Raw genomic sequence first — 15,127 nt, 5'->3', positions numbered from 1 at the left:
TTAAAGTTGGCGAGTCCACAACTGCTGCAGGCAGGGCATTCCACGCCCTTACTACCCTCTGAGTAAAAAACCTACCTCTGACATCCGTCCTATAATTACCACCCCTTAATTTAAAGCTATGTCCCCTCATGTTAGCCATCACCGTCTGAGGAAAAAGGCTCTCACTGTCCACCCTATCTAACCCTCTGATCATCTTGTATGCCTCAATTAGGTCACCTCTTAACCTTCTTCTTTCTAACAAAAATAACCTCAAGTTCCTCAGCCTTTCCTCATAAGACCTTCCCACCATACCAGGCAGCATCCTGGTAAACCTCCTCTTCACCCTTTCCAATGCTTCCACATCCTTCTTATAATGCAGTGACCAGAACTGTACACAATACTCCAAGTGCGGCCACACCAGAGTTTTGTACAGTTGCAACATGACCTCACGGCTCCGAAATTCAATCCCTCTACCAATAAAAGCTAACACACCGTATGCCTTCTTAACAATCCTATTAACCTGGGTGCCAACTTTCAGGGATCTATGCACATGGACACCGAGATCTCTCTGCTCATCCACACTACCAAGTAACTTACCATTAGCCCAGAACTCTGTATTCCTGTTACTCCTTCCAAAGTGAATCACTTCGCATTTTTCCGCATTAAATTCCATTTGCCACCTCTCAGTCCAGTTCTGCAGCTTATCTACGTCCCTCTGTAACCTGCAACATCCTTCCACACTGTCCACAACTCCACCGACTTTAGTATCATCTGCAAATTTATTAACCCATCCTTCTACGCCCTCATCCAGGTCATTTATAAAAATGACAAACAGCAGTGGCCCTAAAACAGATCCTTGCGGTACACCGCAAGGTTTCAGTTTAGGATTGCGAGCACTGGCCACAGAACTTAGGAAAGTTACATTTAAAGGTGGGAAATTAAATCAATCTTGGCCTCTCTTTCTCATTATTGTGTCGCCCTCTTTCTCTCCTGTTTGTCTCTGTTTTGGTTCTTGATTGTCCTGATGTCTGCAGGAAATCCTCCATACTTGGAGGATTGGAATCTTACAGCACAGCAGGAAGCCATTCTGTGCATTGTGTTTGAGCTGGCTCTTTGAAATAATCATCAGCACAGATCACTAAAGTATCATCTTTTTCAGATTGCTGGAATTCACTCACGAGTTGTAAAGAATCTTCCAGATGGGACATTTGATTTAAATGAGGTAGAATCAAAAATACGTCAGCATTACCCAGACCCTCACTCCCCCAGGACTTCCGTCATCTGCCTCGAGAACACTCAGAATTTAACAGGAGGGCGGGTTCTGCCCCTCTCCTTTCTCCAGGAGGTGAGGCCATCTTAAACAATTAACACAATTTGAAGTCAAGCTTTTATCCATACCAGGCGCAGGCACTGCTTTAGCTCAGCAACAGCCAGGACCATCAGGAAGGGAGCCAGCACAGAACTAGCCTTTCTTAATTTGTGTGGGATCCATTGCCTCTGATGGGCTTCACCCGTATCTGACTGAAGATCAATCTGTATGAGGACTCTGGAGCAACTCCCTTCCAATTATACCACCGTGCTGTCACCTCTGCTGGATCCCACAATATTTCTTTGTGCTAGGTATCCCTCCGACCAGGAGAGGTTGCCCCGATTCTGTTTGACTCCAGTTTTGCTGGGACTCCAAGATGCCACACTTGGTCAAATGCTGCCTTGGTGTTAAGGGCAGCCACTCTCACCTCACCTCTGGAGTTCATCTCTTTTGTCTATGGTTGAACCAAGGCTGTAATGAGGTCAGGAGCTGAGGGACCCTGGGGAAACCCAAACTGAGTGTCCATGAGCAGGTTATTGCTGAGCAGGTGCTGCTTGCCACCACTGTTAATGACCCTAGACTGATGGGGCGGTAACTGGCCTGTTTAGATTTGCCCTGCCTTTTGTTGACATGACAGATAGAATCATTGAATCCCTACAGTGTGGAAGGAGGCCATGTGGCCTATCAAGTCTGCACCGACCACAATCCCACCCAGGCCCTATCCCTTAACACCAAATATTTTACAATACTTGTCCCCCTGACTACCAAGGCCAATCCACCTAACCTACATTTCTTTGGACTGTGGGAAGAAACTGGAGCACCTGGAGGAAACCCACGCAGACACAGGGAGCACGTGTAAACTCTACACAGTCACCCAAGCCAGGAATTGAACCTGGGTCCCTTGCGCTGTGAGGCAGCACTGCTAATCACTGTGCCACCATGCTATCCGTAAATGCCATCCCTGGTAATTCTCCTTGAGAAACAGGTGCCAGTGTTGTAGCTGTGCTGGATCAGTTTACTTAAGGGCACAGCTACTTCTGGAGCACAAGTCTTCAGTATGACTGTTGGAGTTGTTGACTGGGTCAGTGGAGGTTACAGCATCCAGTGTCTTCAGCTATACCTTGATATCAGATGGAATTAATCAAATTGGCTGAAGGTGATGCAGAGGATGTCATGGGGTGGATGAAATGGATCAGCCTTGCCTTTTGCGCTGATGTACTGAACTCCCACATTATTGAAGATGAGGGTGATTGTGTTAATTGTTAATGGTCCACCAACCAGCCCTCCAGCATTCCTCACTGAGAGTTGATCACTTGGTTTGATAGTAATGGTAGAGTGGGGGATATGCCAGGCCATGAGGTTACACATTGTAGTTGAATATAATTCTGCTGTTGATGGTCCACAGTGCCTCATGGATGCCCATTTTTGAGTTGCTAAATCTACTCCAAGTCTGTTCCATTCTACTGCATTCAAGAGGTGGCAAGAGGGTTATGGTGAGAAAGCAGGATTAGGCAATTGAGTTGGACGATCAGCCATGATCATGATGAATGGTTCAGCAGGCTCGAAGGAACAGAAGGAGGTCCTATCTTCTATGTTTCTAACATAATGCTGGTACCACACAACACAATGGAGAGTGTTATGAGTGAGAAAATGTGACTTCAGCTTTGGGCATTGCTGACAAGGTTGGCTTATGATGCCCATCCTTAAATGCACATGAGAGTGGTAAATTGGTGACGACAAGCTCATGTCCCTCTTGCTGGTTCCCTCACCAGATGCCCACATAGACTCTTCAGCTCCCCAGTACCTGTGTAACTGAGCCACTCCTGGTGATGGACATTGATGTTACAGGTAGAAGCTCACCCTAGGGTCAATGAATTGACCAAGGTGGTGAATGGTCTTTAGTGTCAGACTTAGTTTCAGGGTGTGGGGTTGAATCAGTGGTGGGGGAGTAGAGTTTGTGGCAGGAAGTAAATGTATTCTGCCTTCCAGGTATGTGGTTGGAGGAAATCTCAGCTCCAGTACTGGATGTTGGTGAACCAGTCGGTCAGTTTTGAGACAGTGGAGGCGTTGAGAGTGTTAACTGTGAGATTGAATTCAAGATCACCAGCAACATGTGATGCTGTGCTTTTGGATTGTTTTGCCGAGGGTTTATTGCTGGGATTGTATCCAGAATTGAACAGGAAATTTACCAGTTATTCCTGGAGACTCCAGGCCAGTCTTGGAGAGTTGGGAACATTCTGATTGTGACTGGGTACAGAGAGGTGAGGCTTCAGTAACATTTTACACCAACAGTCCTGTTCAATTCTGTGTGACAATCACCAGCTCTCACTGTGTGAAATGCTTGAAGTAATGACATTCACTGCCTGTGCAGATTGTTTCTCTAAGTTACTGTTCCTCTCTGCTAATGTTACAGATCCGAGCTCTTGCTGACAGGTACAAGCTGCCTGTGCACATGGATGGCGCCCGCCTGATGAATGCGGCTGTAGCTTTGAATGTTAAGGCCTCGGAGATATTGCGGCTGTGTGACTCAGTGTCCCTGTGTCTGAGCAAGGTAGGAACTATTTAACTGGGAGAAGTAAGATGGGACACGCCAGATAGATAGACAGTATATTTGTAACAGACATTGCTAGGCAGCCTAGAGGAACAGGAAAAGGAACAGTGCAGAAAGAGGCCATTCAGCCCACTGTGTTTGTGCTGGCCCAAAAAGAGAAAAAGTAAACTATTCGCCCATTTTCCAGCACCTACGTAACCTTGCAGGTTACAGCATTTATGATGCAAATCCAGGTACTTTACAGCCTCAACGCTAACCTAGGCAGTAAATTCCAGGCACCCATCATCCTCTCAGTAAAAAGGTGTTTCCTCATAGCCCTTCTAATCCTTTTACTGATCACCTATCTATGCCACTGGGGCAGCACGGTGGCACAGTGGTTAGCACTGCTGCCTCACACATCAGGGACCTGGTTCAATTCCCGGCTTGAGTCACTGTCTGTGTGGAGTTTGCATGTTCCCCCTATGTCTGCGTGGGTTTCCTCCAGGTGTTCCGGTTTCCTCCCACAGTCCAAAGATGTGCAGGTTAGGTGGATTGGCCATGCTAAATTGCCCCTTAGTATCAGGGAGACTAGCTAGAGTAGGTGCATGGGGTTGCAGGAATAGGGCCTGGATGGGATTGTGGTTGGTGCAGGCTCGATGGGCCGAATGGCTTCTTCTGCACTGTAGCATTCTATGACTCCATGAATAATTGACCCTTCAGCCAAGGGGAAACAAGTCCTTCCTGTTTACCCTGTCTAGGTTTCTCAATTTTGTACACCACAATTAGGTCACCCCCTAACCTCCTTTGTTCCAAGAGAAACAACCCTAAATCCAATTTCGTCTAATTTGTTGCAATTTTCAATACCTGGCAACATTCCTTAAATCTTTTCTGAGCTCTCTTCAGAGAAATTATTTTCTTCCTGTCATGTGGTGGCCAGAACTGTACACAGCTGTGGTCTAATCAGCACTTCATCCAGTTCTATCAATACATTACTGCTTTTTATTCAATATCGCACCCAATAAAAGAAAGCTTTCCATATGCTTTCTTGACCACCTTGTACACCTGTGCTGCCACCTTTAAGAACCTGAAGACATGCACTTCAAGGTCACTCACTTCCTCAACCCCTCTCAATATCTTCCCGTTTATTGAGTATTCCCTTGCTTTGTTTGCTTTCCCCAAATGCATTACCTCACATTTTTCTGGACTGACTTTGAATTGCCACTTCTCTAACTTAACTAAACCATTGATATAATTCTGGAGACAACAGCTATCCTCTCCACTATCAGCTACACAGCCAATTTTTGTGTCATCTGCAAATTTCCCAATAATACCAACCACGTTTAAGTCTAAATCATTAATATATACAGCGAGGGCTCCAATACTGAGTCCTGTAGAACCCCACTGGAAACCATTTTTCATTCTCAAAAACATCCATCAACCATTACCCTTTGGTTTCTGTCACCGAGTCAATTTTGGATCTAACCTGCCACTTTCCCTGTATCCCACGAGATCTCATTATCCTGAACAGTCTGCCATGTGGGACTTTGTGAAATGCCCTTACTGAAATCCAGGTAGACAACATCCATTGCATTACCCTTATCAGTCCTCCTTGTTACTTCCTCGTAAGATTCCATTAAGTTAGTAAGACACAACCCTCTCCTAACAAAACCATGCTGATTATCCTTGATCAATCCATGCCTAAATGGGATTTTCTTTAATCTTACTTGCCTATATTTCTTCAAATCTTTTACTTCCCTAATTTTCAGTTTTACTTCACCTCTACTTTCTACGCTCTTCTAGGCTTTCTATGACTTGTAACTATAAGGAGAGATTGATTAAGTTTGCGTTATTTTCCTTGGAATACAGAAGGCTGAGGGGGTAACTTGAGTGAGATGTACAAAATTATGAAGGGAAGAGACAGAATGGACAGGATAAAATTGCTTTACTTGATGGAATAGAGTATGTCTGCGGTGCATAGGGCCCTTAATTTTGTTGCCTGCTTTGCCAAGGCTGCAGGAAGTGTAGACAGTGTCAATGGATAGGAGGCTAGTTTGAGTGATAGACTGGGCTTCTATGAGCTTCAGAACTGACTGTGTTTGTGGATTGTATAGGGTCTAGGAGCTCCAGTCGGGTCTCTCATTGGTGGCCGAAAGGAATTTATTGAGCAGGCCCTCCGTGTGCGGAAAGCGCTTGGAGGAGGCATGAGGCAGGCTGGGGTGTTGGCAGCCGCAGGACTCATCTCCTTATCAGATATGGTCGAAAGGCTCCGAGATGACCACAGAAATGCCAGGAAATTTGCTGAAGGTACCAACTGTTTATAAATGTTTCACTGTTCACCTCCTTACCTCAAAGTGAACTATTGCAGTGCTGTCTGATTTTCAATTGATTCAAAGAACAAAAGATCCAGCACAGGAAAAGGCCCTTCAGCCCTCCAAGCCTGTGCTGATCATGATGCCCTAACTAAAAAGAAACCTTTTGCTCCTGCTTGGTCCATACCCCTTGATTTCTTTCCTTTTCGTGTCCCATCCAGGTGCTTCTACTTCTAGGCCTTATGGGGGCGCATTTTCCCGTTCCACCCACCCCTGGAATCATAGCAGGCCAGGGCTGGACCATGGAAAGGTTTGTTGACCTTGGGCAGGATTTTCCGGTTTCAGGGCGAGCATGGCTGGACAATCCTGCGCATGGTGTGTTTGTGTTGTTGTCCTGTTTATTGTGCTGTCTGTAACTATACTGGTGGTAGATGTCGCTATTCTCCTTTTCACTAGTTAAAAGATATTAACGGATATGGAGCCAAACCAGGTGGGTGGAATTAAAATACAGATACACCATCATCTCACTGTAAAATGGAATGGGCTGAATGGCCAAGCCCTGCTCCTATGACCAATCAATATAACATTACCACGCTACTGCAATCTTGTTCACAGGCATTCAGACATTTGCCACCTCCGTTTGTGACGTCGATATCAACGCCCTAGAGACAAATATTCTAATGTTCACAATGACTGACCCAAGAATCTCACCCAAGGAATTCTGTGACAGGATGGCAGAGGTGACTGAGGAGGAAGTGAGTGTGATGGGGTGTGGGGTGCGAGTGCTGCTGCAGCAAGCGTACGGGTGCACAGTCCGAGCTGTTTGGCACCTGGACGTATCCGAGGAGGACACTGACCTGGCCTTACAGAAATTGCAATACGTGATAAAGTCAATCAAAACTAGCAATGGATCCACCAAATCGTGCAATTCTTAAACCCAACTTGAAGAGAATGAAATACTCTCAGGTGAAGAGTAAGTGTGATGTTTTGGATTAATTGTCAGGTCTGATGACACTGTTCACAACGGTTTGCGATGTTTGTTCGTGGGAATCATATTTTGTGAATTGTGTACTTTGCTGTTAATTTCAAAATTCTCATCCTTGTTTCTCCGCGGCCTTGGTACTCCCAATCTTGTAATCGCCTCCAGTTTCACAAACCTGGGGTACTATCTACCGAATTACCATAGAGCAAGTGTAAAGTTCACTAAGAGGCTATTTTTCTTTTATATATGCATGGGGTGTGGGCATCACTGGCTGGGCCAGCATTTATTGTCCATCCCTGAGGGCATTTAAAACTCAGCCACATTGCTGTGGCTCTGGAGTCACATGTAGGCCAGACTAGGTAAGGACAGCAGACTCCTTCCCTAAAGGACATTAGTGAACGAGATGGACTTTTACAACAATCGGCAATGGTTTCACAGTCATCATTAGACTTTTAATTCCAGATTTTCAATGAATTCAAATTTCACCATCTGCCATGGTAGGATTCAAACCCAGAACCCCAGAGCAATACCCTGGGTCTTCTGGAATAGTTGTCCACTATGCCACCACCTCCCCATTAGCTGTTCATGTAAAGTGCACAAAACCAGGCCTAATATATTGTCTGTGACTGGCTACTAGCTCAATGACTGTCCAATTCCAGTAATCAGGCAAACACAAGATGGGGGCATTTACTGCAATTCATCGAATCCCTACAGTACAGAAGGAGGCCATTCGGCCCATACCTGTAATCCCACACGTTACTCTGCTAATACCTCTGACACTAGGGTCAATTTAGCACGGCCAATCAACCTGACCCACACATCTTTGGACTGCGGGAGGAAACCGGAGCACTCGAAGGAAACTGACATAGACATGTGGAAAAAAGTGCAAACTCCACCCAGATAATGACCATGCCACCCAATTGTCAAGAAAAAGCCAACCTAATAATGAAGAATTGTTGAGTAATTCAGAAAAGGGTGAAAATTAAGTGCTAAAAATATGATCTAAAATGTGCACAATGAAAATGATGTCCTAGTAATTAATTTCCAATTACCGGAATTTATAATGTGACTCAGTGGAGTGGGATTTATACTGAATCCAACTGAATAAGCTGTTTGTGTCAACGTTTTTAGTTAGCGAGTTATTGTATTTGATAAATGAAGAAGCTGCTATTATACCTTTCATTTACAGGACTTGACAATGTTCTAGCATTTAATTATGTTTCCTTTGTGTTAAAACTGTTTGAAGTTTTGGAAATAAATTTGACAGAGAGAAGTTCAGTTTGCAGGATGCTGTCACTTTAACACTCCTACACTTCCTTAGCAAGCAGCAAAAAAAAGATTTCTGAGTTTGCAGAAGGAATATCTGCAGATGCTGATTATGGGCATCTACACAAACCAGGAAGATCCTCAGATTATTGCCGAATGTTACCAGTTGAAGTTCATGTACAAGGTGAGCGGACTGACAGTGGACAAAATACTGTGTGGCTTGCCTGTCTGCCTGTGAGGGGGCGACGGGGTTTTTTTAATTCATTCATGGGATGTGGGTGTCATTGATTGGGCCTGTGATTGCTGCCAATTCCTAATTATCCCTGTAATAAATCCCTTCACCAAAATCCCTTTATTTACAATTCCAACAGCAGTACACAGAGTGCTATCAGTCAGCAGTCTACCTTCAGAGTGCCAGAGGAACTGACACTCCTGGTTAAATACAAGGAAAAGACTCCCTGATTGGCCCATCAATTGAATCCTTAATCAGAGAGTTTATACTCCAATAGATCAACCGCAGTGGCCTGATTGAAGGCATTGCAGCCCCTTGAACTGTTTTCAGAGGATCTGGAATCTCTTGTCAGTTGGGCTGGGTGTGGAAGGCAGATTTCCTTCCACATTAGTGAACCAGATGCGTTTTTACAACAATCAACAATGGTTTTGATTCCACTTTTTTAAATTCAAGTTTCACCATCTGCTGTGGTGGGATTTGTATGGAGACCCTGGAGCATTACCCTGGGTTTTTGAATTATTAGTCCTGTGGTGGCAGGACCACCACATCGACCCCACCACACCATATGTGTTGCAGATCACCCACTGAGCCTGAGTTGCTGTGGCAACATCCACTCTTCTGCGCCTGTTGTAGTTCGGGGTAATGGATGGTGATGGTATGAGGCTTCAATGTCCTTTGCCTCAAGCATGGCTGTCCAGGAATCTCTCCTGCTCTTATCACCTGCTACTGGTGTGAATTTGGAAGGATAACGCAGGTTGGTACTCAACCCACTTTGGCTACGTTATGAACACACCTTCCTTGGCCCTCACGTCCTGCTTGGGGGTGGGGGTAGAGGACACTTTAACCTGAAGCTTCTGGCTTGGAGGCAGAGATACTACCCCTGTGCCACATGTACATCTATGAGTGTCACGCTATGTGTATGTGTGCCTGCTTGACCTGATTCTGTGGGTGTGGATGAGTGAGTGTCATTTGCTCAGCGTTTGGGACTGACACACTGGATATCTCGTCTATGTGAGGACGCGGTAGATTGCTGAGTTTTCACATCTCCTCTATGTCAGGAGAAGTGACCAGAGAGCTGCCAGGGCCTGGCCAGCTTTGATGCGCCCTTCCCTATCCACCCTCATTCCCTGCCAATAGGACTAAACCCAGCAGCAACCCCGCCTCCGACCAAATAGTTACTGAAACAGAAACAAAAAATGCCGTATAAACTCAGCAGCTCCGACAGCATCTGCGGAAACAGAAACAGAAACAGTTGTTGTTTCCAGTCCATGTGACCCTTCTACAGAACTGAAGAGGGATAGAAATGTGATGAATTGTACAGTTGGCGATGGAGGGGAGGGTTAGAATGGAAAGTGATACTTTGATTTAATTTATTATTGTCACGTGGATCATATACAGTGAAAAGTATTGTTTCTTGCAAGCTATACAGACAAAGCATACCATTCATAGAGAAGGAAAGGAGAGGGTGCAGAATGTAGTGTTATAGTCATAGCAATAGGTCAGAGCTAAGGAGAGATTGACAAAGATGTCACGGACATGAGACAAAGGAACTATTGCAGATGCCATTGGGAACTGAAGAATGCTAATAGTGACAAAGCTCAGATAGGAGAATGTGTTAATCAGAGAACAAGAGGTCAGTGCTCAGTAGGAGGAAAACTGACCAATAAGGGACAGTGGCCATGTGGAGGAGGTGTGGGATTGTGTTCAGACAAGCCAGGCAAACTGAATAACAGAACAATAAAAGGGGATGTTGTTATATATTTAAGTGGTTGCATGATTTCTGTTACAGCAGGTCACATGATTTGATGGTGATGCTACTGGGGTGACTGTTCCTGCCTTAGTTTCATTTTCTACTCTGTACCGGCAACACCTCCTCCGATAAATCTGTCATTGTTATTTTGAAACTAGCTGTGAAAACCACATCTTTTTCTCTTCTGGTTTAAAACCCACAACTGCTTACCTAGTTAGGACATCACAGGAGCCAAGAAGGAGGAGAAAGTTCACAGTCTGTTGTTACTGAGGAGCCTGAATGGGAAAAGTGTGAGAAGATTGGGTGGATTGGCCATGCTAAATTGTCCCTTAGTATCCAAAGATGTGTAGGTTGGGGGATTGGCGGGGTAAATATATGGGATTACATGGATAGGGCAGGGACTGGGCCCTGGGCTGGATGCTCTGCTAGAGATTCAGTGCCGATTTGATGGACCAAATGGCTTCTTTCTGCACTGTATGATGCTATAAAGATTCACTGCATAAAGAAAATTGGAAGTGCACATAAAGCCAACAATTTATTGGATATTGCCTGGATATGGAAATTCACCTTGAAGAGAAAGTTTCTTCCTCAGATCTTTCTTTGCTGCAGTTAAAGCACAAAGGCACCTATTTGGTAATACAGTGTGAACAGAGAGCTAATCAAATGTGACCTGCACTAGCTTGTTCTCAATCAGGAGCCTAATCAAAATCACTCAACCAGAAATCAATGCAGTGTTGCATGTCTTTTCCTTGTAATAAGTCAGTGTGTCTCAGGGGAGTCATTGTGCAAAACAGAAAGGCACTGTCATTTCCTCTCTGCATGTCAGATCCTTGGTTTTAAAATCAGTTCTCTCATCTTCCCATCTAACAAGACACAAAGGTCCAAGTCAGCTTCTGCAGTTTCACTGACAAAGACACTCACAACATTTCTCAAATACTTTGGATTAAACTAATTTAAAATATCTTGCTTTAAAACCTCCATGAAAATATTGAACAAAGGAATATCATACAAATGTGTTACCACCTCAGCACAATTCAATCCTTCAGTGTTCAGTCTTACCTCTGGGTAAGCATTTCATCATTTTGATCACCCCCCCATGCCCTGTTAAAGGTCATCTATTGCTACTAGTGATAAAGTGCCATTCCTGATACTACTGTCTCATATTGTTATTTTGTACACCACCAACCAATCCATCTTATATCAATAAAATGGCTATTGACACTTTCGAAGAGGAAAGAATTGAGGCTTTCTATACAGAAAGAAAAACCAGGAAAGATGTCATGGTGAGTTACTTAGGCTGTGTACAGTCCTGATCACCCTCTTATAGAAAGAATATTATTAAACTAGAAAGAGTGCAACAAAGATTTACTAGGATACTACAGGGACTTGATGGTTTGAGTTATAGGAGAGGCTGGATAAACTGGGACTTTTCCCCCCCGAGCGTAGGAGACTTAGGAGCGATCTTATAGAGGTCTATAAAATAATGAGGGACATAGATCAGCTAGATAGTCAATATCTTTTCCCAAAGGTAGGGAGGTCTAAAACTAGAGGGCATAGGTTTAAGGTGAGAAGGGAGAGATACATTAGGGTCCAGAGGGACAGTTTTTTCACACAGAGGGTGGTGAGTATCTGGAACAAGCTGCCAGAGGCAGTAGTAGTAGATCCAGGTACAATTTTGTCTTTTAAAAAGTATTTAAACAGTTACATGGGTAAGATGGATATAGAGGGATATGGGCCAAACACGGGCAATTGGGAACTAGCTTAGTGGTTAAAAAAAAAAGGGGTGGCATGGACAAGTTGGGCTGAAGGGCCTGTTTCCACACTGTAAACCTTTATGATTCTATTTCTTTACACTTGATTCAGAGCAATATTCGCGAATCCTGAAGCTCGGTTCTCTGCCTGTCTCCATCTTGATCATTCAGGTATTACTCTGAATGAATTAAAGTGATAATTCACACACACAGTACAGAAACCAGATCAACCTGAGCAGAGGTGTCACTGCCCTGCTGCTACCACTTTGTTTCGATGATCTGGTTCCTCATTGTAATCTTTATTCATTGGTTTTAACAGAGACAGAAATAATGCACCCGTTAACCCCAAAGGATGGGATGACGTGAATGTCAAAGTTAATCAGTGAAATGTGTCAATAATTTTACTGCTAATAATATTTCCTAATTGTACATTTGGATGTTTATGTCTATAATCAGTGCTAGTTGGATTCATTCATGATGTGGAGACGCCAGCGTTGGACTGGGGTAAACATAAGAAGAAGTCTGGTGTTGTGAGACTTCTTACTGGATTCATTCAGACAGTTTATGTTCCAGAACGGGCATTATGCATGTTTGTCTTGTGCTCCGGAACTCAATCAGTGATTGAGTATCACTGGGATCCTCACCCTTCACATCTCAGTTTCTGTTGTCTATATCTGAAAGATGTGCTGGTTAGGTGCATTGGCCACGCTAAATTCTCTTTCACTCAGTGTACCCAAGCAAGCGCCGGCGTGTGGCGATTAGGGATTTTCACAGTAACTTCATTGCAGTGTTAATGTAAGCCTACTTGTGACACTAATAAATAAACTTTAAACTTCACGTGGTTCATCTTCTGCAGCAAACTGTTAGTGTTCTTGGGCTGCTGCTTCTGTTTTCAATAAGATGATGAAAGTGTGGATATGAGTAAAGACACGCAGTGGAAAATATTAGTGGACAATTCATCATTGCTTCTCTGAGAACCTCACCTGACCCAAAGTGACTCCACAAATATTATTTCTTGAGAGTTTGCTAAAAGACCTTGTGCCATATCTCAACGTTCTGGGATAATTGAAAAGGGTACATAGCACTTACCTAGAAAGCTTGACCTGAAGTTATCTGATTCTCCAACAGGGGGCAGCAATGAGATGCACGGTAAGGGGAGGTGGTGGTGAAGTGGCATTGTCTAGGCCTCGTAATGATGTAGAGATACTGGCATTGGACTGGGGTAAACACAGTAAGAAGTCTCGCAACACCAGGTTTAATTCCAACCAGTTTATTTGATAGTAATCCCACAAGCTTTCGGAAACGGTGTTCCACAGCAAACTACCCAGCCTTCAGGAGAACAGTGACCACATCGCCACACAACCCTGCCATAGCAACCTCTGCAAGACATGCCAGATCATCAACATGAATGACATCACCTCACGCGAGAACACCATCCACCAGGTACATGGTACATACTCTTGCAACTCGGCCAATGTTGTCTACCTAATACACTGCAGAAAAGGATGTCCCAAAGCATGGTACATTAGGGAATCCATGCAGACACTATGACAACGGATGAATGAACATCGCTCGACAATCACCAGGCAAGAAAGTTTCCTTCCTGTTGGCAAACACTTCAGCAGTCACGGGCATTTGGTCTCTGATCGTTGGGTAAGCGTTCTCCAAGGCGGCCTTCACGACACACGACAGCGCTGAGTCGCTGAGCAGAGACTGACAGCCAAGTTCCACACACGTGAGGACAGCCTCAACCGGGATCCGGGGTTTATGTCACACTATCTGTGACCCCCATGACTTGCCTGGTCTTGTAAAATTTCACTTACTGTCCTGTCTGGAGACAATACACATCTCTTTGACCTGTGTTATGCTATCTCCACTCACATTGTCTGCATCTTTAAGACTTGAATAGTAGGTTAGCTGTAAAGACTTGCATTCTAATCAGTATTTTGTAAACTATGTGTGTCTTTATATACCCTTCTCTGATCAGACCTTTCCACACACCTGACGGAACACCGTTTCTGAAAGCTTGTGGGAATACTATCAAATAAACTGGTTGGACTTAAACCTGGTGTTGTGAGACTTCTTACCAGGCCTAGTAATCCAGAGGCCTGGGGTAATGCTCTCAGGACACAGGTTCCAATCCCACCACAACAGCTGGTAGAATTTAAATTAAATTAATAAGGTATGGAATTGAAAGCAAATCTCACTGATGGTGACTATGAAACTATCATCGATTGTCATAAAAACCCATCTGCTTCACTAATGCCCATTAGGGAAGGAAATCTGCCATCCTTACCAGGTCTGGCCTACGTATGACATACGACTCCAGACTCTTAACTGCCTTCTGGAATGGCCTAGCAAGCCATTCAATGCAGGAGGAAATTAGGGATGGGCAGCAAATGCTGCCTTGCCAAAGAATAATTTTAGGGAGGCAGTGGCTAGTTGTATTGTCACTGGACTAGTAATCCAGAAATCCAGGGTGCTGCTCTGAGGACAGGGTTCAAATTCCATCTCAACACTGCTGAAAGATACCTTGGAGAAAGCTCCAACTTGATCTGATGCTCACTTCTGAAGTTTATATGAATAAGTACATGATGAAGCAGAGATTTAGTTAACTCCTTAATGGAACTGTGGATGTCAAAATGGCTGACTCTTGAGATGTCCTCTGTCGACACCAGAATGGATGGGACAGGACAGTTGAAGTCAACTATGACATTCATCGATAGTGTACGGAGGGTGGAAACCTTTCTTTGTAGTTCTGGACTAAATGACGCACTTTGGTGAGGCCTCCCCAGTGCCCATGCACTCATGCCCAGGTAATGCCTCCTATGCTGTTGCACACTCAGCCCATATTCTCTTCATCCTCCTGGGAATGCTTGCTGTGCTCTGGGAATGAAAACCCCCACCCTTCGCACAATGACCTTACAGACCTGGTTGCGTGTTCAGAGCTCAATTTTTATTCACTTCTTCTTGCCACTTAGTTCTGTGTAAACATCTTGTAATTGGTCTTAAGCAAGGC

General features: G+C 44.4%; 1 protein-coding gene across 2 annotated transcripts in view; it reads left to right on the top strand.

Annotated features, from left to right (window-relative positions):
* The window catches only part of tha1 (threonine aldolase 1), a 68,785-nt gene extending 60,412 nt beyond the window's left edge, over positions 1-8,373 (top strand). For both annotated transcript variants that reach the window (XM_080209505.1, XM_080209504.1), the window contains 4 exons: positions 1,139-1,324; positions 3,702-3,839; positions 5,930-6,122; positions 6,743-8,373. In XM_080209505.1, the coding sequence (XP_080065631.1) occupies positions 1,139-1,324; positions 3,702-3,839; positions 5,930-6,122; positions 6,743-7,062 (837 nt within the window). In that variant the 3' untranslated portion in view covers positions 7,063-8,373. The remainder of the gene's footprint in view (positions 1-1,138; positions 1,325-3,701; positions 3,840-5,929; positions 6,123-6,742) is intronic.
* Positions 8,374-15,127: the final 6,754 nt, after the last annotated feature.

The sequence above is a fragment of the Carcharhinus amblyrhynchos genome, chromosome 21 (assembly GCF_965287045.1).
Source record: "Carcharhinus amblyrhynchos chromosome 21, sCarAmb.v2.hapA, whole genome shotgun sequence".
In the NCBI taxonomy this organism is placed as follows: Eukaryota; Metazoa; Chordata; class Chondrichthyes; order Carcharhiniformes; family Carcharhinidae; genus Carcharhinus; species Carcharhinus amblyrhynchos.
This window is presented reverse-complemented; position numbering and strand designations above follow the sequence as displayed.